Source organism: Cricetulus griseus, chromosome X, assembly GCF_003668045.3.
Source record: "Cricetulus griseus strain 17A/GY chromosome X, alternate assembly CriGri-PICRH-1.0, whole genome shotgun sequence".
Classification (NCBI taxonomy): domain Eukaryota; kingdom Metazoa; phylum Chordata; class Mammalia; order Rodentia; family Cricetidae; genus Cricetulus; species Cricetulus griseus.
In genome coordinates, this window is record NC_048604.1 from 20635967 (window position 1) to 20663328 (window position 27362).

The following is a 27362-nucleotide window of genomic DNA, read 5'->3' on the forward strand; positions in this document are numbered from 1 at the left end:
CGGAAGGCGGTCCATTCCCCTCAGCCCCCAGCCCTTGGGGGCTGACGGGTAGCCATGGACTTGTACCTAAGCAACTGTATAAAGGCTGCCGAGGCTGCTGCGTCCAAAGCGGCTTCCAGCAGTCTAAAATCTGACAAAGACGCTTGTAGTACCGTGAGTGGTGACCCCTCCATAGCGCTCATTTGTTCATTGCCCTTCTGTTTCAGACCAACAGCTAGAATCATGGGGAAAGAGTCTGGGCTGACGGGTGGGAACAGAATAGAAATTTTCACTACTTCTGACCAGGGCAACAGGTGACTCGAGGTGCCACAGGTTTGGCAGGACCCAGAAGTAGGGTGGTGGCTTAGGAAGTGGAGAGGTCGGGTCTTGGTTTGTAGCCAGCCAGTTCCTGCCACCCAAGTTCCTAGCAACCTGGGTTGTGCCCTCTAGTCTGACATAACTGATGGAAACTAAACGAACATTTCTTAGTAGAAAAGGCAAACATTTCCATTTTCTTTCCCACAGAAAAAACATTCTGTCATTCCAAAGATTGGACCATCTAGTCTGCTGGATTTGCCTCTTGGGGCCAAACTGCCTATTATTCCAGGAAGTACTAATATATTCTACACAACAAATATAAGTGAAAAGGTAAACTGCGTTTTCATGGTGTTTAAGTGGTTTTCTTTACCCTTTTTAGCAGTTAAATTTGTAACATTTTGTTATGATTGCAGTTTGCATATCACCTTCAGTTTCACACCAATGGAATTAAATGAGCTGCAATGTTTTCAAGTCCTTAAACTCACTTTAATGATAGAAAGCCCCAGAAATAGCTGCAATCATTCCATTCAGACTTCTCTCCAACCATGACCTCAACTTGACAGGTTATGACCTTTCTGGCCTACAAGTGTACGACATGCTGATTTCTGCTTCTGTGCCTTGGTTCGTCTGGTTCCTGAAACTTAGTGTACTCTACTCTCTTTGCTGACGGTCTATCCTACCTATGTATCTACAGGAATTGGAGTAAGGTTGAGGCTATAGGTATATCAAGCACAGAGTTCATTAATATTCCACCTGCCACCTCTAATGCCAAAATTAGCCTGAGAAAAGAGGGGAGTTCAGAGGCATTATATTTACCCAAATCAGCCTGTTACATTCTTTCACTTCAGTTTCAGCGTGGACATTTTCTTTCCAATGCACATTCTAATTATTTCAATAAACTGATGTTTAAAAGTATTATTTCATGAATGTTTGCATTTGCAATCATTTCAAGTATGTTTCTTTTCCTTTTACAGCTTTACCAACCTTCTTTTGGATTTAACCTTAATGACCCATACTGTAAACTCATGGAAACGACCTACAAAAGTCTTCACGATCCGCACCTAAAATCATACTTCAAACGAAAAGACATTCTCAAGAAGCTAAAACAAGGAGGATACATCACCAGCAATAACAAAGTGCGTTGAGGCCTGCTTCTGACCAACAAGAGTCTAGGCATTTTCTAGATGCTTCAGTACCTGGGCCAACTTCTAGTTAACTACCAGCAGATATCAACGAACAAAGTCAATAAAATGCTTAGTATCGGGTGGCTGTTTTTTCCTTATCAAAACTACTTTATAGTTGACAAATTTTTAATGATAGGAAGAGATAATTACCAATTTTTGATATATAAACACACTGACATTTATTTTCATGTCTCTAGAAGTAATTTTGAGTTGAAACTATGTTAGTGAAATATTAAGAAGTTTTCTGGTAGGCCATCAACTGTCTAGAGATACTGACTACAAAAAATGTTACAAAAATGCATTATTAACACCTGATCCTAAAATTGAATGTTATTTTCGTCTATAAACATGTTATGCTTTTTAAAATTTTATAATAATGGTTTTTTAATTTTTGGATTTATAGGTCATATGTTCTTTAAAAGAGTTGAACAAATACAGACAATATCTTACAACTTTAAAAATTGACTTTGAACGAAATTATGTAAGAGAACAAGTAAGTTAAATATTTGGGTTTGTTTTATTTGGGATTCATAAAAATTTTTGAAAAGCTGTGTCCTTTGCACAATATTTCCTTAAAACATTCCAGAAACAAATTCTCTATAAAGTATCTGCAAGCCAAGACACATAGGGGTGGGCCTAGGCCCTATCCCAAAGGATATGATAGACTCTGATGACCCCCTATGGAAATCCTCCCCCTCCCTGGGGAACAGAAAGGATATTTGATAGGTAGGGTTTTAGTTGGGGAGGGGTGGTAGGGGAGGAGGGGAGGGAGTGGGAACTGGGATTGACTTGTAAAACAATCTTGTTTCTAATTCAAATTAAAAAATGGAAAAAAACTGCAAAAGATAGAAAGCCCATTGATTTTTACATATGAATAAACTTATTTGTGGGATGGGGCCATGCAAGGCCTAAAAACAGGTTAGAAGAATTAACAGCTTGTAAAACTCGAAACATTTACTTTAAATTTAAAAAATATCAAAGGATAGGTTTATTTCTATCAAGTATATAACATTCAATAATTATTTCTTTGCAGAAAATTATAGAAAGTCAGGTGAACAAACTGAACGAAGAGAGACGAGCCTGTGACGACGCTGCTGCTGCTGAGTTTCAGCAGTGGTTGTTACAAGAAGGGAAAAAACCTTTCCCTAATGAAGACCAATTAATTAAACTCAGGTAGAGTCTGAGTTTGTGTATATTTCATGGGCACATTATAGACACCCAACACTGCAAAAACACTAGAAATAATTGGAGTCATAAAGGTATTAGATACATTTCAGCCCCTCAGCATTTTCAACATGGAGAACAAAAAAGTTACATGAAGGAGGGCTTTAGAGATGGCTCAGAAGCTAAGAGCACTGGCTCCTCTGCCAGTGGACTACGGTCTGATTTCCGGATCCCACATGCTGGCTTATAAGCATCTGTAACTCTAGTTCTAAGGGATCTGATGCCCTTCAAGGGTGCTGCATGAATGTGGTTCACAGACTTACATGCAGAAAAAACACCAAGACCCAATTTTTAAAATATTTTTAAATTATAAAAATTACATCAAGAGGTACAGGGATTGGGAACCTTGGTACTAAGGTTGGAACATAAGTTTCCACCTGAGAAACTGGAGCCACCAGGAGCCCAAGAGGTAAGTCAGCCTGTTATTGAAGAAATCCAAAATATGTCATTGATCTTGTGAAATCCAGGTCTGTGGTACCAGAGGGAGAGAGAGTATCTTTAATATGTATCAAACATAAATTTAAATAAATTATTTTAAAGCCACAAAGATCAAATTGCTACCACTTTATCTGATGCTAATGTAAGCATGGCATTCGTCTACCAACTGGGGCTTTTCCTTCAGCTACTATCACACATTACCATTTAGAGACCAAGCTGCAGCTTTAGAAGGTAAAGGGAGGAATTGTAGGGTTTTTTTAAATCTTAATTGAAAACCAGTCATTCATTATATGGCTCCTATAATCCATACATTCATCTCAGAGTATACCAGAATGCATGCTGATATACCATCGTTCCAGAGTGACAGGTATCCTGAAGGTAACTTCCAGTTTACATCCCTTTGTTTTACTTTTACTTAGACATCTGCGTATGATTAACAAAGAACTAGACAAACTTGAAAACACCTCAGAAAGGCGAAATACACTACAGTTGAAGGAGGAAGACAGACAACATTGGGATAATGTTAGAACGAAACTGAATCTACGAAAACAAGTTGAAGAGGTGAGGATCAAATTTTGAATGGAAAGCTTCTATGGTTTTATATGTTAACAGTTTTAACAGCTTCGCCCTATCATTTGAAGTTATTTCAGTTTAGAAAAGAAAGCCAGGCCAGCCAGAAAGATTCATTGAGAAAGGCACTTCCAAAAAAAGGCACTTCCTGCACAAGTCTGGTGACGTAAGTTCAAGTCCCAGCACATACGTGAAATTGGAAGTAGAGAGCTCACTCTATAGAGTTGTCCTTTGACCTCCACTTGAATTCTGAGGTGACTATTTGTTTAGTTTCTCTGTTAGAATATCTTAAGAACAGAAGATTACATGTGATATCCTCCCTGAGTTAGAAATCAACACTCTTTTGCCAATATCTTTTGATATTCATCTTTAGAGTTATGTTTGGGCTGGATTCATGCTTGTAATAACAAAATAATTTCTTTCCTTTTCCATTCCTTTGTATCCAGAAGGACAGCTCCAAGGAATAGCAGATAGATAAGCACATTCAAAACCCAATGCAAGATTTGCTTTATTATTATCCCAAAAATTGTTAGGCCATTGATTTGATCTAATTTACATATTGGTTGAAGAAAATACTTTTAAAATGAAATAGACATATGGTGACAACTGTAATGGCATGTCCCTTAGGAATGGCAAGCCAAGGAGATGACACTTCTAATAAAGATTGGAGAGGAAGTTAAGAGGGAAGGAAAAATTGAAGAACATCGCCGGAAAATCAGAGAAGAAATTAACCGAAAGGTAGTCAATTTTGCTGCACTTGAGCTGTTCAAGAAAGGCTTTTGCCATGATTCTATATTTTAAAGTGTGAATTTTCAGAAGGTAGTTATTGATGGAGAGATTCATTCTAGCCCCAATCTGTAATTCAAGAAAGAGTCCCCAGAAAGTTAAATTAGAAGGAAAATATGCTTTTCCTTCGTAGTAAAGAGATTGCCTAGCATGTCCAAGACCCCAGCTTGAATTTCCAGATAGCGAGAGAGCATGAACACATGTACACATGCACACATGTACACACAATTTCATGCTGAGTTATAAAAGGAAACTTACCTCATAGATCTTTTCTTCATATTTATTGTAAATGTCTACATCTCCAGATAGGAACACAGGTCTACTTCTTCATATTCATTGTAAATGTCTACATCTCCAGATAGGAACACAGGTCTACTTCAGTTATGTCATTATATTTGAAATAATCTGCTGTATTTTAACTGACAGATTTCTATTTGAATTTGAAACATACCTAATGTATTTTTAATATTTTATAGAAACAAGCTATGCTTCACAAGAGAATTGCCTACCATTTGCAAAAACTGCAAAAGAGAGATAGTAATGAAGGAAATCTGGAAACAAATATCTCTGAAAGAAGAAAACAATCTGAAAGAGGTGAGAGATATAAGGGAGAGAAAATAAAAGACATAGTAGATAAGTGGAAGCTGAACACCAATATATTAAATATTAGTGTCTTTATAAAACCACCTTATGGTGACATGATTTTTTTAAAAAGGGCCCTACAAAAGTAAGTACTAGGAGCCCTCAATACCTATGTCAGGCACTATGTGATACACTTTCCAGTTACAGATCCAGTTAACAAAAGTATATGCACAATACATAGAGTGGACAAGGAAATGCATAGTTTTTTTTTCAAGACAGGGTTTCTCTGTGTAGCTTTGGAGCCTGTCCTGGAACTCACTCTATAGACCAGGCTGGCCTTGAACTCACAGAGATCCACCTGCCTCTGCCTCCCAAGTGTTGGGATTAAAGTACATGCCACTGTTGCCGAGCTGTAAATACATAGTTTAACAAACAGCCAGGAAGAGGGAATAGCATGTATACTTGGGTAAGAAATGCAGAAAGTAAATGAGAGAAGTAAGTTGAGGAATGCAATAAGAAAACATTAAAAAGTGAAGAAAAGTTTAACAATAAGAGCAAAAAAACAAATCAAGAGAATATTAAAATGTACAAAGAAAGTAATTGGGAAAAAAAGAACGAAAAATCTTGAAAAAGAGAAAACACTTAGGCAAAGGTGATACAAAAAACTAATGACATCAAGGAGAGAGAGAACAAAGAAAATTGAACAGGAGAAACCTGTAGACTCCAGCATTAATCAATTTGTGGGAGTAGGGAGAGATAAAGACAAAAAAGAAGGGATCTAGGAGGGGGTAGAGGAGGAAAGGTAGACAAGGAATGAAGAGGTAGCAGGAAAGGAGTAAAACGGAAGATTGATGGCAAGAAAGGGGTTTGAAAAGGATTAGTAAGGAAGGAATTCCAGTACATTTGCAAAGGTCTGCAGGGTTTACCCAAGAGACTTCAGCCCTACAAAGATAAAGAAGTGGAGCATTTTTTTAAGTAAGTTAAAAATGGTAAGGAGGGAAAGAGGGGACTGTAAGGTACAAAGAGGGAAAGAGGAAGGGAGACAGTTATCTTTAAAAGGGAATAATAAGAAGAGACACCATGCTTTTTAATCCTACCTGTGGAAGGCTTGAATAAAGAAATGACAAAGATGCTGTCTGAAAGAGGGAGAAAGAGAAAATGAAGGAGTGAAGGAGGAGGAAGAAAGATGGGAGGAGGGAAGGTAGAAACAGAAGGAATGAGGGGAAAGGGAGGAAAAGAGGAGGGGAAGGGGAAAAGAAGGAAAGAAGATAGAACAAGAAAGGAAGGAGAAAAAGAGGGTGGATAACAGGGACGAGTGGGAAGAAAGGCAAGGAGAGAGAAAGGCAGAAAAGGAGGGAGAATTAAAAGGAAGGAAAAGGAGGGAGTAGAGATGGGAAGATGAGAACAAGAGGAAGAGAAGAAAGAGGAAGGAGGGAGGGATAAACATGGGAGAAGGGTGGGCAAAGGTGGGAAGAGGGAAGTCAAAGATGGGAGGAGGGAGAAGAAGTTGGAGGAGGGATGGGAGGAGGGAGAAGAAGTTGGAGGAGGGATGGGAGTAGGGAGAAGAAGTTGGAGGAGGGATGGGAGGAGGGAGAAGTTGGAGGAGGGATGGGAGGAGGGAGAAGAAGTTGGAGGAGGGATGGGAGGAGGAAGAAGAAGTTGGAGGAGGGATGGGAGGAGGGAGAAGTTGGAGGAGGGATGGGAGGAGGGAGAAGAAGTTGGAGGAGGGATGGGAGGAGGGAGAAGAAGTTGGAGGAGGGATGGGAGGAGGGAGAAGTTGGAGGAGGGATGGGAGGAGGGAGAAGAAGTTGGAGGAGGGATGGTAGGAGGGAGAAGAAGTTGGAGGAGGGATGGGAGGAGGGAGAAGAAGTTGGAGGACGGATGGGAGGAGGGAGAAGAAGTTGGAGGAGGGATGGGAGGAGGGAGAAGTTGGAGGAGGGATGGGAGGAGGGAGAAGAAGTTGGAGGAGGGATGGGAGGAGGGAGAAGAAGTTGGAGGACGGATGGGAGGAGGGAGAAGAAGTTGGAGGACGGATGGGAGGAGGGAGAAGAAGTTGGAGGAGGGATGGGAGGAGGGAGAAGTTGGAGGAGGGATGGGAGGAGGGAGAAGAAGTTGGAGGAGGGATGGGAGGAGGGAGAAGAAGTTGGAGGAGGGATGGGAGGAGGGAAGGAAGTGGTAGGAGAGGAGAGGGGGGAGAGAGGTACGGGGGAGGGTAAAGATGGGAGGGGAGAGGGAAGAGGTTGGAAAAGGAAGAGGAAGATGTGGGAGGTGGGAGGAGAAGTGAGAGGAGAAGGGTTAGAGGTAGGAGTGAAAAGAAAGGGAAGAAAGAAAGGGGAAATGGAGAAGAGGAAGGAAAGGAGGAAGAAAGTGCAGAAGCAAGGGAAGCCAGCAAGAATAAGAGAGACAAAAAGAAAGGAGAGGGTGGAAAGAAAGCAGAGAAAATTGAAAGAAATGAAGTAAAGCACAAAGAAAAGAATAAATAGCAAGGGGAAGAAAGAAGGAGGTAAGTTTAAAAAAAGTCAGTGGGAACAAGAAAGAAGAGGGAATTGTGGGAGAGATTCTTGAAAAGGAGCCAATGAGTAGCTCAGGCCCTGTGGGGGAAGGGTATCAGTTTTTAAAAACATGATATGTAGACATATTAATTGGTCTGAATTTTAGAAAAATAAGCCAGAAACAAAACAAAAGACAACATGGCAGGAAAAGAATTAGAAACAAAGCAAGAAAAGAAAAAACTTTAAGAGGAGGAACCAATAAAATGTGAGCTCCTAAAAAGATGAAAGGAGAAAGGGAGAATGGAGAAGATGAAGAATAGGCTAGAGAGGGGGAGGGCAGAGGACAGAAAAGCAAAAGAAACAAACAGGAACAAAGCAACAAGTAGAGAAACGAACTAAAAGAACACTTACAGGGAATGGAGCAATAGGGGATAAAAGGTAAACTAATGGAAATGAAGTGAAGAAGAGGTGTGGGATGAGTAAAATCAAGTACAGTATAGGGAGGAGACATTTTGAAAAGCCACTAAAAGAGTTGAAAGGAAATAGAAATTACGATAGGTAGATAGGTAGGCAAGAAGAAGGGGTAAGTATAGAAGTAAAACCCTCAAGAGTACAAGAAAATAAAAAAAATAAGGGGATTCAAAATGTAAATGGATAAAAATACACAGGTGATTTGACAGAAAAACAAATCAGCATAGACTGGATTCTAAATAGAAGCTAGTAAATTAAGACAATATAAAAATGGAGGGGGAAAGCAAAGGCTTAACAGCAGTCTCTGGAGCCAGAGAGGTGGTTCCGTGATTAAGAACATTTGCTGTTCTTGCAGAAGATAAAGCTTGGTGCCAACACCCACATCAGGTGACTCACAAACACCTCTAACTCCAGAACCAGGAATCTGGCACCCTCTTCTGCTGTATGCGGGCACCTGAATACATGACGTACACATACATACACTCAGTCACACACACACACACACACACACACACACACACACACACACACACACACACACACACTAAATAACAGGAGCTTGTAAACTGAGGAAGACAAAGGGGAGAAATGGAGGAAGAGTGACAGGAAAAGTGAAGGCATAGGAAGAAGGGAGGAAAAAGGAGAGCAATGAGCAGGAGACAGGAAGTAAAGAAGGCAAGAAAAGCAAAAGCAAAGTGGGGAAACAAAAAGTATAAAAATGAGTAGGAAAAGGTATAGTTTCTAAAATTTGGAATCTGATCATGACTTCTTTCATGAAAGAAGGGGCAAGTAAGTGAAATAGGTTTGTAACAGTAAAAGAGGTTTAAAAATTCAATCAAAATATAAACGCAGTAAAAGATAACAGCTAATACCTTAAAATGATGAAACCAGGGAATGGGGAGGCAGCTCAGCAGTTATGAGAACTGACAGTTCTTGCGGAGGATCCAGCTTTAGTTCTCAGCATTCGCAAGGTAGCTCACCTCTGCAATTCCAGAGTCAGGGGATACGAAGCATTTTTCTGGCCTTGGGGCACTAAGCACATGTGGTTCTCAGACACACATTTGGCAAAACACCGGTACACATAAAAAAATAATAAAATGGTTTTAAAATCAGTACTTAGAAAAGTAGTTTTAAAAAACGAGATGGGAAGAATAATTTAATATGTGGACCCAGTAAAAAGACAGTGAGAACGATGAAAGGCAGGAAAAAGACGGGTAAAAGTGGGTAGAATAATGAGTAATAAAGGAAATGAATTGAAGATCAAGAGAAAGGAAGGAGAGGAAAGACAGAAGGTGAAGAAAAGTGAAAAGAAGGAAACAAAGACAGAAAAAAGGAGGGAAGGGGAAGGGAAAAATAAGAAATAACCTTCAAAAAGGAAGTCAGACCAGCAAGACATGGCACAGACCTGTAATCCCAGCACTTGGTAGGAGGACACAAGATGATTATGAATTTGCAGCCAGACTGGGCTACATAGTGAGTGCCAGACCAAGTAGGACTTTGTCTTTAAAATCAAAAGAGGAAACCAAAAGTGATGTGGAAATGAGAGAAGAGTGTTGCAAACACGAGTCAATATGGAAAAGGGAGCTCAAGTGTTGGTGAAAGTCAAAGGTTTAAGAGTAGACAGGAAAATATAGAACAATACATGACTGATTCAAATAGGTAAGACTGTTAAAGAAGAAAATAATAAATTTAAAGGGGACTTTGAACAGAAGTAGGAAAAGAAAAGAAAAAAAAAAACAGAAGCCAGGAAAGATAGTAAAGAAGGAAAGGGGGTTTCATAAAAACAAGAGCCAGTCAGCAATTAAAACAGTGTTCTCAAGGCAACTGCAATAAAAGAGTCAGTCTCCCAACAGACCACGGGCTAGGGGAGACTTAGTCAAGGAGTAGAGTGGAGCTTAGCCTATGCAAAATTCAGGAGGAATTTAAGAGGAGAGGGGCAGAGGGTGGGGAGGATCTGGTTAAAGGGACCTAATGACTTTTGCTGAAGACAGACTGGAGTGATAGGATGTCCCCTGAGGAATGGGAGAGTGCAAGACACCAGGATAGGGACTGGGAAAGTGGTGTCTGAACTGATGCAGCAAGGGTTTTGTTCAAGCTGGGTTTTCTATGGAAGTGCGCTAATGGGCCTAGCAGAAGACTTATGAGCCTGACTCAAGTTTGGTCAGCAAGAATATTGGCCAGCAGGGAGAGAAGTGAGGAAGGCAGAAACATCAGTAGAGCAAGGTAAAATAGACAATGGTTGCAACAGCTGGCGGCGGGGGGGGGGGAGGGGGGAGATGTAGATTCAAAGACAGACTTTAAAGGGGAAATTCAGGGCCCAAGAATATAGGCTCAGGCCCTCCTTTCCATTCCCAGAACTATAAAAGGGAAGGGAGGGACTATAGTGATGTAGGAAAGCAAAAAAAGGAATACAAGCCAAGTCGGAAAAATAGGAAAAGAAAATGGAAGATAGGAACAGAAAGGTGAGAGGAAACAGGTATGAGAATCATGCGAAGTCAGGGAAGGAGGAAGAAAAGGACAGCCTGCAAGCAGGTCAAAACTAACGGAGAGTTAAAGAGACAGAAAAGAGAGGAAGGGAGGAACTTAGGAAGATTAGGGTAGAAGAGTTTTTAAAGAGGCACACAGCATTGATAATAAAAAAAGCTACTTATTAAAAGCCTCCAAAACACCATAAAGAAACACTCATACAATAGGAGCTGAGAAATTCAACAACAGCCATCCAAGTATTGGAGAGATTGAGAACCCAGTAGCTGCTCAACCTCCAAAATTGGATGCCTTAGTAATCCCAATCTGAGGTAGATAGTGAGGGTAGGACCAGTTTAACATGAGGAATCAGATGAAAAATGTAATGAAGAGAGAGGAAGTAAAAAATGCATGACAAGAAGGAGAAATTAAGGGAAATAAAGAGAGGATATGGGGAGTGTGGCTAGAAGAATAAAAAAGACAAGAGGGTGAAAAGAAAGACAGAAGGTATGAAATGAGGCAGAGGAAGAAGGGATAGAGCAAAAAGGGTAATAAGGGGAGATAGATAAAATAATATGTATCTCAAGGAAAGGAAGAATGAAGAATTGCAACTGCAAATTATAATAAAAGCCAGAAAGATCAAAGTAAGTTCTATAAAAAGGAAACAATGAAATAAATACAGGACTGAAAAGACGGAAAATACAAGAAAGGACTGAGCAAGGGAAGCAGAAAAGAAGAGCTTTTTAAGTGGTAATGGTACACACACACACACACACACACACACACACACACACACACACACATTCACACACACACACACACACACGCACACGCGCACACACACACACACACACACACACACACACACTCACATACGCACACACACACTCACACACACACACACTCACACACACACACTCACACACACACTCACACACACACACACACACACAGTTTGAAGAGGCACAGTGAGCAAGAAGAGATGAGACAGAAAATGCCACTTTTACAAATATCATTAAAAAGCTCCTAATACAGTCCAGCGATAAAGTGTGGCCTTCTGCCTCAGATGCTAAGCTACAGTGGTGACATTGCTTCCTCTGTTCAGAACGACAGATGGCTACCTCTAGCAGAGAGATTTCAAGTACATATGATATGTGATAGCCACCTCATATCCTCTTGAAAAAGACAAAATAGTGGGCCTGTAACCACTTCTCTAGGGGATGAGGTAGGAGAATCACTAGTTCCAGGCTTGCCTGAGCAGCACAGAACAAGACCAGAATTGACAGCTCCTCTACTTTTTAAGCTTCTGTTAGTAACCCAAAGACAGCTCATGACAATGCCACTGAGCTGAAGGTATGCCAAGAAAGCCTGAAGCCAAAATTTGGTTTTAAGTATGATAGCTAGAAAGTAGAAATTTGTAGGCATACTAGACTTTGTCATGATATCTGTTGCTTATAATGCAAACAAATCTGTGTTTAGCCATCACATGGTGGATTACATATATTCCTTATACAAATCATGCCACATAATCTGTTGGTGATTGGATTCAACTCCCTTACTCAGTTGTATTATTCTCTCTGCATTGATGAGTGAGCCCAGCCCACTTTGTGTAGCTGACAACTCTCCAGTGTGGTTCACAACACTGACTTCCCCACAGGCTCTGCTAATGAACTCATCTCTGTACTTTGCCTTACCAGTGAGGTCCTGAGCAGACCTTAGATTATTCCTATGCTTCTACTAGCCCTTGCTCAGCATCTCTGCCTCCTCCTTTTTCTGCGTAGTGAACTAGCCAATCAGGTTGCTGATGAGAAATTCCATGGATTTCTCTGAAGCCTTTGGCCCTATGAACCTCCTGAGGAGCAAAGCCAGTGCCAGTGTGCTTTCTTAATCTCCCCCTCCCTTTGGTCTTGGGCCTTTTAGACCTACAGTAATATATCATGCCACTGGGAACAGATCTATTTTATTAGCCACATAAAATTCTACAGCACCAGAGTTTTCTACATTGTTGTCTTGGACTTTTTGGAAAAGCACCACTGAGTAGTAGTTGTCATTTTAATATTTGTCATTTTATCATTTTGTCATCTCCACTACTAAAAATAAATGTCTTTTTTTAAAGCCTCTTCAATAACCCCCAGAAAATCAAGTGTCACTGAGAAGAAAACGTCTCAAGAACATCTGGAAAGAAAATGTAACTGAAATATTACGATTGGAAATTAGTAATTTGTGGGAATACTGGATTTGGTAGTGAACCTTGTTGTGCTTATAATGAAGGGAAATCCTCTATCCTTTTCCATCAAATGGTGTCTTGTGGGTAACACTCATGAAGAATCGTCACTCTCTTCACTTCTCTAGACCAGACTCCCTAATTACTCAGTTATTCTCTCTCCACAACCCCAGAGTACGATACGCCACTTTCTGCAAGTGTGAAGTCTCCAAACCCAGTCAGAACCGTGACTTTCTCATGACTCCCACTATTGAGCCTGTCTCTGGACTGTTCTGTTACTAATGAGAACCTGAAGCCGCTCTTCAGTGTGTGTCTCTCTTGATGGTGTCCCTTTGTTTCACCTGGAGAACTAGCCTTCCAGATTACTCAGCAGAGGCTCTCCTTGTGCATCTGAAGCCTGTGTCCCTGTGAACTGTGTCCCTGTGACCAAGAACACTGCCAATGTGCATTCTCAGTCCTGACCTTCCCTTGTCTTTGAGACACACTGGAACACATGTCATTGGCAGCAGGAATATTTAATTCACCACATACTTTAATGCAATAGCATAGGGTTCCTCATTATTGTTCCCCTGATTCTTTTGGGAAGGTCCAATTGAATAGTAGTTATTTTAACATTTGGTATTTTATCCTTTTGTCTTCCCCACTGTTAAAAGTAAGTGTTCTTTCTTTATAGCATCTACATCAAGTATAAAGACAAGTATCTCTTTCCAAAGACTGTTCCAAGAATCAAGAGAGTCAAAACGTAACTATTGTGCTGTGATTGGACTTTAATAATTTATGAGGCCTGGCTTAGCATGTAGACAAACCCACTGTCCCCATCTACAAATGATGACTGCTGACAGTGTTTGCCAGTAGTGCTAACTTCTATGTTGCCATCTACATTAGACTCTGCAACAGCTCAATTCCTGTTGGCCTTCCCCTCATTCCCATGAGCAGGGAGGCCCATCCTGTACAGCTGACAACTCTTCAAGTCAGTTCCGACCCCTCACAGACCCTGTTACTGAACTTGCTTCTGTAATTTTCCTTATTAAGAAGACCCTGGGGCAGATTTTCAGTCATGCCTCCACTGCTGCCACCCTTTGCTCTAGCAGCTTTGCCTCCCAAGGAGGTTTTTACCTCCAAGTCTATTGCTGCACTCAACAAGTGCAGATTGTTGGATGGAGGCTCTGCTACAACTTAACTCAGTACAACTAAAGTCTGTGTCTTCGTGAGACTAGCAAATACCAAGAGTCTTACCAATGTGCTTTGTCGCTCCCTCCCTCTCTTCAGCTTTGGACTCTTGAGATCTCTAGTAACATAGCTTGTCACTTGGAGTAGAAATACTTTATTCACTACACGCATTCCTGCGTGAATAGAATGATGCCCACTCTCATTTCCCTGGTCCTTTTAGAAAAACTGAGTAATAGTCAGTGATCCTTTTAATATTTGTGACTTCTCTAATTTTGTCCTCCCCATTGCTAAAAACAACTATTTTTTTTAAAGCTACCTCAAAAACTACAAAAGCCAGTTTTGATGAAGACAGAGCTTCATTTTACGAACTTCTAGAAACAAAATGTAATTAAAAATTTATGATTAGAAATTAGTAATTTGTGGGAATACCATGCATAACCCAGAAATCATCCCTTTCCATCAAATGGTGCCTTGGGGGTAATACTTAGGAACTGTGTCACCTTCTCCACTGCCTTCGAATAAATACCTTAATTGCTAGTTAGTGATGCTCTCTCCACACCCCCAGAGCACAGTACACCACTTTTTACAAACCCCAGTCAGAACCATAACTTTCTCATGACTCCCACTACTGAGCCTGTCTCTGGACTGTTCTGTTACTAATGAGAACCTGAAGCCGCTCTTCAGTGTGTGTCTCTGTTGATGGTGTCCCTTGGTTTCACCTGGAGAGCTAGCCTTCCAGATTACTCAGCAGAGGCTCTCCTTGTGCATCTGAAGCCTGTGTCCCTATGAACTGTGTCCCTGTGACCAAGAACACTGCCAATGTGCGTTCTCAGTCCTGACCTTCCTTTGTCTTTGAGATACACAGGAAAATGTGACATTGGCAGCAGAAATATTTCTCCATTTATATTCGAACAGCATAGAATGTTCCCCTGGTTCTTTCAGGAAGACCCAATTTAGTTGCTGCTGTCATTTTAATATTTGCCATGCTATCATTTATTCTTTTCCACTGTTAATAATAAATGCCTCCCCTTTTAAGTTTCTCCAACAGACACCGGGAGATCAAGTTTTCCTGAGGAGCAGACATTTCAAGAATTTTTGGAACATAAAGGTAATTGAAATCTTACAATTAGAAGTTAGTCATTCATGGGAATTCTGGATTTGGTAATGTAAAGACCTCTTCTGACTACAGTATAGAAAAATCCTCTATCCCCATGCAAGATGGGGTATTTGGGGTACTGCTTACTAACAGTGGCACTACTCTGTGCCCTCTAACTTAGACTCCCTAATTGTGCACTTGGTACTGATCTCAACATGCTCCAGAGTAAAATACGTCTCTAAAGTCAAACGTAATGTGGAGTCAGAACTAGATTGATAACAGATAGTTTATTAAGAAAGTACTCAGGCAACAGAGCCAGTGACCAGGTTTACACTAGATGCCTGCTCGTCTGCTCAGCCAGGCGGGAGAGGGAAAAAAGAGCCGTGTCTATGCATCTCTGATAATTAAACCCTTGCTACATTACCTGTGTCCAGGCCCAAGCAGGCGTGGTCAGCACTTCTCCCTACAGGTCTCGTCTTCTGGGTGACAACTCTCCAATCCCCATTTAATAAGCCTGACATTCCCACTAGTCTCTGTACTTCTCTTACCAATGTGATTTTGAAGCAGCTCTTCAGCCTGTGCCTCTGCTGCAACCACACCTTGCTAAGCACCTCCAAGAAGGTTTTACCTCAAAATTCATTCCTCTACTCGGGTATATTCTATCTGTGGCCAGGGACAGCTATGAATGTTGCTCAATACAAAATTATAAACTTAAGGCACTAAAAGGTTCTTTTGCAGTATTGTTTATAACACAATTCTACGTTTCTCAAGTAGGAATGCTGCAGACAACAAGCAATATGTCATGATATAATGGGCACACCTGCCTAGAAAAGTATCCTTTCATATTACTGAACAGATATTCTTCTGATACTTGTGAAACTTGCAGCCTTACCAACTTGTCACGTGACACCACATGCAACAGAAATGGTTTAATTGCAACATGTGTTTGTGCAAAAGTAGGATGTCCCCCAGTCTTCCTTCCCTTTTCAGAAAATCCTGATTAGTTTAGGTATGGTTTTAATAATGGTCATTTTATTACATCGCCTACAACTGTTAAACAATGCCTGTTCTTTCTCTTAAAGATTATCATCATTCCAGTGCGAAGAAAGCAAGCTTTGCTGAGCAGACATTGTTTCACGAACCTGCTGAACAAAAATGTAATTGAAATGTTATGATTGAAAGTTGGTAATTGGTGGGAACATATGAGCTTGGGACTCTCTTCTGTTAAATGAAGAGGACAAATATCCTCCACCTTCCTCTGTCAGATGATGTAGTTTGGTAGTGCTTATGAACAATGTTACCATCTCCACTGCCTTCTGGATTAGATTCCCTAATTCCTCAATCAGTGTTATTTTTTCCATGCTCCCAAAGTAGGGAAGCCCTCTCTTTGTAATTCTAAGTCCAGTCCCAACTTTCCCAAGTTCCCTGCTTCTTAGCCCAACTCCGTACTTTTCTATCACCCATGAGATTCCCAAGATATACCTTCGTTCTATCTCTGCTTCTAACATTCCTTGATCACCACCTCTGCCTCCTATGGGTTTTGCCTCGAATATTTTATTGTACCTTGACAACTTCCCTTCTAGATTGTTGAATTGAGGCTCTTGTTGAATAGAGGATCTACTGATGTTTCCAAAACCCGTGGCCCTAGGAACCTGAGCAGATCAAGGCCTCCTGCTAATGTTCTTATTTAATTCTGTCTGCCCTTGGCTTTGAGGGTTTGAGATCTACTGTCAGTCATTCCCAAGGCTTCAGAAATGTTAATTGTTGCATATGTTTTCTGTAGCAGAAACATGTTCCTCCATTCCTGTTCTCCTGGTCTTTTTGGAAAACCCCAGCTGACAAGTAGTCAATTGCCATGTTAATATAATGCCATTGTATGGATTCGTCAATCCCATTGATAAAGATAGGTGTCTTTTTTTTGAAGATGGTCCAGCAACTACAAAGAGAGCAAGTTTTATCAACCAGAAATTCATTGACGACCTTCAAGAAGCAAAATGTAATTTTTCTGCTTAGAAATAAGTAATTTATGGGAGTACTGGATTTGGTAGTGATCTCTACTGCATATAATGCAATAATCCTCTATTATGTATCAAATGGTGTATTGGGGACACACTTACTAACTTTGCTACCCTCTCTGTTGCCCTCTGGGTTACACTCCCTAATTACTCAATTGGTGTTGTTCTTTCCACCTTCTCTGAGAAGGGCAAGCTGTATTTCCTGAACACAACTCTCCAGTTCAGAAAGATGATCTGCCACCTTCTCTGTGGTCCCTGCTACTGAACATGGTCTCTCTACATTTTGACTCCCAAAGAGAACTGAGGCAGTCCTTGAGCTTCTGCTGCTGTTACCCCATGTTCAGAAGTTGTGCCTGGCAGGAAGAGTTTACCTCTAACTTATTTTTTCTACCTGGTGAACCTGGCTGTTATGTTGCTGACAGAAGGTCCAATAATACTTTTGAAGCTCAGGGCTCCAGAAACCTAATATGGCCTTAGACCCCCAACCAGTGTCCTTTCTCAGTCCCGCCCTTCCTTTGGCTTTGTGCTTTTGAGACCTATATTAACATGTCACAGCATCCCTCACAGTAGAAATATTTTGTTCCATGCTTTTCCCCATTCATGTTCCCATAGTACTTTGGGCAAAACCCAATGGAGATCAGTCAGTTTGTCATTTTAATAACGGTTCTTTTGTCATTGCTGTTTTTTAAATTGATATCTTTTTTCCCTTTAAGATCTTTATCCAAATACTTCAAGAGCAAGTTACACTGACCGGAGGCTGACAGAAGACAATCTAGAACCAAAATGTAATTGAAATATTATAAATTAATGAATTCATGATTGGTAATGGTCTCTTCTGCTTAAATATCCTCTATTCTCATCCATGAGATGATATTTCCCACACAGTGCTTATGAACTGGCACCACTTTTGTAGTCCTTCAAACTAGCTTCCCCAGTCAGTCAATCGGTGCTACTCTCTCCACACTACTTGAGATGATAGCTCCTTTTGTTGCAGGTGACAACTCTCCAAGCCCAGTTCAAAGCACAGCTCCCACGACTGTGGACTTGTCTTTGTTCTATTCAGTCTCCTACAAGACCTAGGGTCAGATATTCAGGGTCTGCCTCTCCTGCTGACACCTCTTTCTTAGCACCTGGATCTTTCAGGGAGGGATTACCCTGAATCCTTGATCTTCTGGAAACCTGAACTACCATATTAATCAACAGAGGTTCTACTGATGTCTTTGAAGCCTGCCCTTTAGGTCAAGAAGGATCAAGGCACCTCCCAATGTGATTTCTTAGCCCTGCCCCTCCTGTAGCTTCAGTGACATTTTTAATCACTAGGAACAGAAGTGTTTTATTTACCACATATACTTCTTCAACAACAGTGTTCCTAGGTCTTGCTGCACTATCATTTTATAATATCCCAGCTCAGTGGCAGTCAGTGGTCCTTTAAATATCTATTTTCTCATGATGGCAGTTCCACTGTTAACCCATCTGTTTCTTTTTTCTTTTAGTGACTCCATCATATACAAAGAAAACAAGTGTTTCAGACCAGAAAATGATTTATGAACCTCTCAAACGAAAATGTAATTGAAAATTTATTATTACAAGATAGTAATTAGTGGAATACTGGATTTTGGTAATGAGCTCTTTAAATAAGGCAGAAAAGGCCTCTAGCCTCTTTCATCAAATGATGTATTTGGGGCAACACTTACCAGTGATCGCACCCTCTCTGTCATCCCCTGATTACTTGGTTGGTGCCTTTCTTCCCATATTCTCTAAAGCAGGCTATGCCACTTTTCCTAGCAGACAATTCTCCAAACCCAGTTCAGAACAGTGACTTGCTGTAAAGCCTGTGTGTCTGCTGCCACCAGCCCTTGCCTTTCCATTTTGTTTCCCAGGGAGGTTTTGCCCCCATCTCTTGTTGGTCCACCTGGAAAACTCTCCTTACACGTAGTTGACATAGGGTCTCGCTTCTGAAGCGGTGGCTATATGAACGTAGCAACAACCAAGACCTCTGCTTCTGTGCTTTCTCAATCCTGTCCTCCCTTTAGCTTTGTGATTTTGAGACCTTTAGTGACAAAGCTGTATCACTGAAAATAAAAATATTTTGTTAGCCATGTATATTTCAACAGCAACAGAGTTTTCCCCACTCCTCTTCCTTGGTCTTTTTTTTTAAAGTCTTTTAATATTTGGTATTTTATCATCTTGTCATTTTCATTGTAAAAATTAAATGTCTTTTTTTATTTCGTTTAAGCAACTGCACCAAATGTAAAGAAAACAAGCTTTGCTGAGGACATGTCATTTCTGCAACTTATGGAAGCAATAAGTAATTGAATTTTTATTATTATAAATTAACAATGTGTGAGAATACTAGATTTGGTAAAATCTCTTCTGCTTATAATATAAAAATCCTCTCTCTAATTTAGTTGCATGATTTAATTTGTGTAATATGGATATCATCACTGTCTATATCGCCCCCTTGATTAGATGCCCTAATCCTCAGATGGTGCTGCTCTCTTCACACTCCCCCACTGGACTAGACCACTTTTTGTAGCTCACAACTCTCCAAGTCCAACTGGGAATGGTGGCTTTCCCAAGCCCCTATATGCCTGTACATATGCCTGTACCTTCCTATTCCTAATAAGATCTAGAGGCAATTCTTCAGTCTCCCCTTCTGGGGCTGCCATCTATGATGCTGCCACCCACCAAGTTGTTCCATCATTGTGTCATTAAGGAAGAGGGGTAGCCTCCATGTCCTCTGTTCCACTTGCATAACTATCCTTCCTTAGAACTGAATGAAGGATATACTGAAGTCTTTGAAACCTCTGGCCCTGTGAACCTAAGAAGGACCAAGAGCCCTGCCAATGTGCTTTCTGGGTCTTGTGCTTCCTTTGGCTTTGAGTTTTGAGACATAAAGTAGCAAGTCACATCACTAGAAGCATATATATTTCTGAAGCTGTGAACTATTCCCTACCCTTATTCTCCTGGTCTTATTCTAAAACCCGAGTAGCAATCAGTTGCCATTTTTAATATTTATTTTATATTTGCTATGACCATTGTTAAAAATAAATCTCTCTCTTTTTTAAAGCACCTCCACAATACATAAGGAAAACAAGTTTTGCCGACCAGAAACCATCTCAAGAATCTCTGGAATCCAGACGTAATTGAAAATTTTATGGATTGAAATTAATTTGTGGGAATACTGGATTTAGTGATGTCCTCTGTGTATTACACAGGATGGTGTTGTCATTTTGACATTTCTGCCTATGTCTTATGTTGACTGTGGAACACACACATGATCAGTACTATGTATTACATGCAGTGTTTCTTTTTGTTGCTGCATTAGTCGCCAAGTTTCCTATCAATACTCCACTAGATTCTATCATTGTGGGGCCTCTCTAAATGCCCCAGACACTCGGGGAGTCTCCCTGTTGTCCTGCTTCTTCCCCAAAGTTGTTGTCTGGATACAAGTTGCATGGCTTTTGTTCTTAATCATCTATATATCAGCTGCACTGACACAGGAAGTAACTATAACCACAGATTACCAGCCCCATTCACACCCTACTAAATTTCAACGAGATACCCACATGCTTCACATGCACATTAAAATTTAGGCAATGCTGGATTCTATGTTCCCGTGAAAGCAGAATAGGGTATTTTAATGAAACATCCTCTGCTTTTGCTGGTGCCAGAGGATATCCTTATTGCCACTCTGAATGTCTTTGGCCTATTGAAATTGACAGCCAAAGGCTGTTAACAGTTCATGATTTATATTCTTGTCTCCCTAGTTTGAGTGGAGCCTTCCCTTTTCCACACCCTGACAATTCTGGTTAGATGCTGTATAATACTTGAGGTAGACCACCTCCATAGTGGCTCATAAGACGCTCCCTAGTTAGTCTTAGATCTTTCTAGACATGTCTTTACCATGGGGGAACCAAGAATGGTATAGGAAGTAAAACTCTAGAAAAATTACCTTGTGCTCAGCCCCACTGTACAGCCAGGTTGTTGGGCCATTCCTTGGTAACTAGGGGTCAAACTAAGATATGCCATTCCAGAATATTAAACAGATAGTGGAACAGTAGTCCTTCTTGTCTGCTCTTCAAATTAACCACGGTTCAGAATAAGCCATGTGGGAAGCCAAACTGATACCTTTTTTTTTTTCTTTTTGGTTTTTTGAGACAGGGTTTCTCTGTGTAGCTTTGGAGCCTATCCTGGCACTCGCTCTGGAGACCAGGCTGGCCTCGAACTCACAGAGATCCGCCTGCCTCTGCCTCCCCAGTGCTGGGCCAAACTGATATGTTTACTCTCCCTTTTCTCACTACACTTTCATCTTCCCACCACTTCTGTGCTGTTAATGGAGTGACATTTCACTAGTAATTTTCTCTAAGTTATATCTCACTTCTTTTCTATCCACGATAACTCTTAATGGCAAGCAAGCATATCTCCAGTACACTGCATGTTAGTCAGCTTTGTGATTCTGTGACAGAATACCTGAGATAAGTCATGTAAAAAGGGAACAGAATTATTTTATATGAGAAAATCAACTGTAAAAAGAAAGATTTAGTCTTGCTCATAGCTATAGAGGTTGGCATTCATGAACATTTGAACCTGTTTCTTTGAGCTTATGGCAAGGTAGTATGAACCTGTTTATCTTATATCAGACAGGAAGCAAAGATAAGGAATGGGGGTTAGCATTTCAATATACCATTCAAGAACATGCTTCCCATGACCTAATTTCCTCCAGCTCATTCCTACCTCTATAGTAGTCTTCACCATTCCCAATAAGTACCATCAACTAAGGACCAAGTCTTTTTGTTTTGTTTTGTTTTGTTTGTTTTTTGAGACAGGTTTTCTCTGTGTAGCTTTGGAGCCTATCCTGGCACTCGCTCTGGAGACCAGGCTGGCCTCGAACTCACAGAGATCCACCTGCCTCTGCCTCCCGGGTGCTGGGATTAAAGGCATGTGCCACCAATGCCCGGCTAGGACCAAGTTTTATGCACATGAGTTTTGAGGTCAATTTAAGATCCGAACAGCTGGGTTGGAAGGATGAGTTGGCCATTAAAAATACTCACTGCTCATTCATGGGACCTGTGTTATTTTCCAACACCTACATGGCAGATCCCAACTAACTCTAATTCTGGAGACCCCAAGATCCTCTCTGGCCTTTGCAGGCACTGAATATGGTGAACTTACATACATGCAGGCAAAGCACTCATATACATAAGTAAAATATTTTTTAAATCATCAAAACAATAGTACTATATGAGAATTTTCTGAGCCAAGTAGTCCTTACTGCTACATAAGGAAAATAAAATTTAGGCTAACTCTAAAGACACTTGTATAACTTGCAAGGCATCACTACTGTCTTCTTAATTTGGGATGTTACAATGGCATTTCTCATGTCACAAATTCTAATCTCCCTAACTCATACTCTACCTTCAAACAGTGTGCACGTGTGTGTGTGTGTGTGTGTGTGTGTGTGTGTGTGTGTGTGTGTGTGTGTGTGTGTGTGTGACTAGTAAAGGGTCTTTAGAGCATCAAAAATAAGAAAACAATATTTCGAAACAGTTCTGTTGTACAGTGGCTACTTCATGTCGGTGAAACATCAGAAGAAAACACAGGAAAACAGGAAAAGTCAGAACTCCATATTAAAAGCTTACTCACTGTAAGAAGATATAGTATATAACAAATATACAGCAAATCATTCAATAGCCCTATAAAATACCAAAAGGCATAAACAGATTTTATGAAGAAAACATACAGATGGAAATAAGCACATGATAGTTGTTTAACATATTTAGTCATTAAAGAAATTAAAAATTACATAATAAGATCATTACATTCTCAGTAAAATGGTAGCATTTAAATTACATCAGATGGGACTGGCAAGATGGCTCAGTGAGCAAAAGTCCTTGCCACTTCAATATAAAAGTTTGATGACCTAACTTCTAGCCCTAGAACCCACATTAAGGTGGAAAGAGAAGAAGAAATACATAAAGCTGTCCTCTGACTCCTGCACACATTCCATAGCACATGAACACATAGAAACATCATACACATAATAACAATAAATGAGTTAAAAATAAAATTAGTATTATTTGAAGTGATTTGCAATTACTGGAACAACTCAAGTTCCCTTATACTGCTAGTGAGAATATAAAATGGTACAGCTACCATGGAAAACAGTTTGGTAAGTTAAATTAACTTACATCTATCACATGATCCAGCTATCCTACTCTAGGTACATACCCCCAAAGAATCAAAACTGTGTGTTCATATGAAGACTTATATGCCAGTGTTCGTAACAGCATCATTTATAACAGTCCTTAACTGGGAACAATCAAAATGTCCTGTAACAAGTAGGTGGATAAACTTGGGGACATATATAAAATAGTCTACTACTCAGTAATAAAAATAGAATAAACTGTTAACACAGGAATAAATCTTGATGAATTTCAAATGATAGTGCTAAATTAAACTGAAAAGCATATTCTCTCTTATTCTCTTATATAAATTTTAGATATGGAAAGTAATTTATAATGATGGTAGGATCAGATTGCCCAAGGGTATGGGTAGAAAGAGATATGAGTTACAGCAGCATAAGAAAACTTTTTGTTGTGATGGAAACATTTGTTCTGTTGATTGTTTCATGAGTTTAATATATCAAAATGAAAGAAATTGCACATGTTAATTATATACAGTTTATTCTACAATTGTAATTCAATGAACATTCAAAAGTATATATTTTTCCTTTGATCTGCTTTAGGATCAAGCCAATATTCTCAAAGTAATAATATCAAGGTTTTTATTAAGACATCAACAACTTCAGATCAACAGAGCGACTTACAAAATCCAAGAGACCAAAAGGTAAAAAGTTGTGTCACATATGTTTTGCATTCATGGTTAATGTATCTAGTTTTTGTTTGTATGGGGTAGCCTCATTCCTTAACTTGGTACTGTCTACTCAGAGAATATGAATCCTAGGCAGGTCTTACCCTCTCTGTGACAAGGTATGCTGAGTCAGCTTCATGCTTAGTGGACCATGGACTTGAGCAGAAATGAGCTTAAACATTGGATGATGGTGATGATCATGACCATGATGATAATGACAAAGACAATAGCTAACATTTACTGAGAGTCTACTGCTACGATAAATATTTTTGTCAAATGTCGCCTGAGCCCCACCGCCATGTGTGAGCTTTACGCTAGCCGCCTGCCTGAGTTAGGCCCAAATAAATACGTAGAAACTTGTATTAGGTTTAATGTTGCTTGGCCAATGACTAGGATTTCTCATCTGTTAGCTCAGTCTTAATTATCATAAATCTATATATTTTATAAGACTTATCTTATCGGACGCCTTGCTAGCGTCCCTCCTGGCTGGTGGATAACATCCTGCCGCTGGAGGAGGAAGGGGAAACGAGAGCGACATTTCCTTTTTCCTCTTCTTAAATATGAGTCTCCTTGCTATGTCATTTCCTGCCTGGAACACCACTTCTCTACTACATTTCCCAGAATCCTCTTTGACTCCTAGTCCAGCCTAATTTGCTGTCTCATTGGCCAAGCAAGTACTTTATTTAACAATCAATAAGATAAACATACACAGAAGTATTTCCCCCATCAATCTACTTTGTGCCCTGTTATGGGCTACACAAGAAGGAAGGAAAGGGTTAAGTTAGGATGGCAAGATTAAAGCACACATAAACAAAAACATTACAATATAGCAAAAGATTTTATTTGTACCAAACTCAATGGGAGTACAGAAGACATAGAGACGAGGTTTTGCCTTGAGAGGTCTAAAGGGGCTTTACTAAAGGGAGGTTTAGTTGATTTAAACCTTGGAATATAAGTAGGGATTTTCCATGTTGATCGATGTAATGACACACTGAGGCAATATTGCATACTGAGTGAAAGTGTGGGAGCATGAGCCAAGGCGACTGAGATGAGCCTGTAAAAGGAGATTGACACCAGAACCTTGCTGAAGTAAAAATTTATCCTCTCAGTAATTGAGACATTGAGACTTTTTTAGTTGGAATGTAGGAGGGAAAAAAAGAATTATTTGGATTCTAAAAATTATTATAATCTAGCTGCAGTTTGTGGAAAGGATGACAGAGAAAGGAGATTAATGGAAAGTTAGTTTCAAGTCTTCTGGGACAGTAGAGATAGAAAGGTAGAATACAGGGACTGGGAAGATAATTCAGTGGCAGAGTGTTTGCTTAGCATGTAAAAGGACCTGTGTTTAATCACTAAGACTGAAAAATGAAAACAGTGCAAGGGCCCAAACTAAGGCAGTGGCTATGAGGTTGAACTAGAGGTCACAGATTCAAGAGATATCAGAGTTAGTTTCAGAACTTGACCACTGAATAAAGGAGTGAGTGATTCCTGAGGTAGATGGAGAAGGTGATGATGGTAACAGTTTGGCGTGTAGGTTTTCGTAACTGCTCCCTCTCACAATGCTTGGGTTTATCTCCATATCAGAACTCATGGTGTTGGGTTGCATTTGCCTATTCTAGTAACTGTAGTTCTTGAAGTCCAGAAAGAGTCAATTTGTTTCAAGACATGTGCTCAAGAAACACTAGATTGCATTGGATTGGCATCCTCTGAAACAAAGTAAACACAACTCTTGAGTTTTTGGCATTGAGTACTGGCTGTGTGTTTAACCAAAATATAAAATATACAAGAGAAGTAACTTTGGAAAGATGGGATACTTACATATATACATAGGACTTTGTTTTGAACTAGTTAGATGTAGGTACCTCTGTGAGACACCAGAACTCAGGTATTATGTATTAGCATTGAGAACAGTGCTAAGGAAAGAGGTGGATATTAAGGGGATAGCATTGTGTTAGATTACTGTAGAGTAGGTTAACACTTCTTTTAGAAGCTCAATCAGTAATGTGTTTTCCCTTTTAATATTATACTATACAGCATGATAAGGAAACATTAAAGACATCACATCACTCAAATGAGAGAGGTAAGAAAATGAGCAGTGTTCATGTTTTTCAGTTAAATAACTAGTTTTGTAGTTTTTCATGATTATAAAGTTTGTGCTTTCTTTGCTACAAGAAGCTTAAAACTCAGTGGTATTGATGTCACTCTTGCATTTCCGAACAATGGCTAGGTGAACAGGCCCTTTGGGGATTTGTAAAGCATAATGAAGCTAGGGTCTTTGCTATACCTGTCTGGACAGATAGGCCAAGTTCCTCACATATTATCCTGTGGTTTGGGAGCTTTGGTGAAGAAAATTCTCCCAAGAAGGTACCTTCCCTCTACTGTTCTACTTATCTCACAAACAACATAAATGCAGCCTACCTTCTGTCTTCCAAGGGCTGGACTAGAGGTTAAACAAGCCTCTGCTAGTTCTTACAAAAGTTTTCCAAGCATATTACACACACACACACACACACACACACACACACACACACACACACACACACACACACCTCTATCAATAATCTGGGTGATTATCAAGTTCCCAAAATCTACTGTGCACAAAACCAAATGAACCAAAGTCCTGTTTCTCCATTCATTCTATTCTTGCCCAGGCATAAAACCTAATTTATTTTTTTACTCTATTGCTTATATTTCACATCCTAAATTGTCTATATTCTGATCTCCTTCTTAAACTCTCACAACCCCATTTGCTTTCTGTTTGTGTCACTCTGCTCTTCACTCTTGCAATAACTAGCCCCTGAAGATTAGGGAGTCTTGGGGAAATGGTGGGCCAGTGGAATTTAATAGGAAGAGGGATTTAAAAAGCCACGGAGTCATCCTATCTTTGAAGGTTCTGCCTTACATTGTATAAAAAATACATCCTTGTATCTGGTGGTGTATCATTAGTATTAGTACTAAATAATGCAGAATCCCAGCAAGGAGGACTGTTTGCTATTTTCTTATTCAATAGTACCTTTTCTTTACCCCAGGAGTCAAAAGAGTCTCAATTCCTGTTCCATCTTACTCTATACAAGAAACAGATGTTTCCAGACAATCTTTTCATAATGTACCAAGACAAGAAGCAAATATTCCTTCTCGAAACACACATAAATACAGCAAGTGATTTATAAAATTATAATCAAGATTAATGTAAAAATTTCATTCATTAAATGATCATTTTTAAAAGCTCTATGTGGTGATATTTTGTTTGTGTTTTAACAAATAAAACTTACCTGCAGATCCAAGTGTGAAGCTAGCCACACTAATTAGCCACAGAGGCCAGGCAGTGGTAGCACATGCCTTTAATCCCAGCACTCAGGAGATAGAGGCAGACAGATCTCTGTGAGTTCAAGGCCATCCTGAGCTACACAAAACTGATCCACTCTAAAAGAGAAATAGAGCCAAGTGGTGGTGGCTCACACCTTTAATCCCAGCACT

At 40.0% G+C, this 27362-nt stretch overlaps 1 protein-coding gene across 1 annotated transcript; it reads left to right on the top strand.

Moving 5' to 3' along the window:
• On the top strand, positions 1-27048 carry LOC100750913 (fibrous sheath-interacting protein 2). The gene is made up of 21 exons (XM_027433452.2): positions 1-153; positions 505-627; positions 1272-1433; positions 1885-1974; positions 2515-2654; positions 3563-3704; positions 4341-4451; positions 4976-5093; positions 12624-12695; positions 13405-13473; positions 14214-14285; positions 14938-15009; positions 16080-16154; positions 16922-16993; positions 17726-17797; positions 18506-18577; positions 19249-19320; positions 20083-20154; positions 23761-23861; positions 25920-25965; positions 26927-27048. The coding sequence occupies exons 1-21, from the start codon at positions 55-57 to the stop codon at positions 27046-27048; spliced, it is 1974 nt and encodes a 657-aa protein (XP_027289253.1). The 5' UTR covers positions 1-54.
• The last annotated feature ends 314 nt before the right edge of the window (positions 27049-27362 follow it).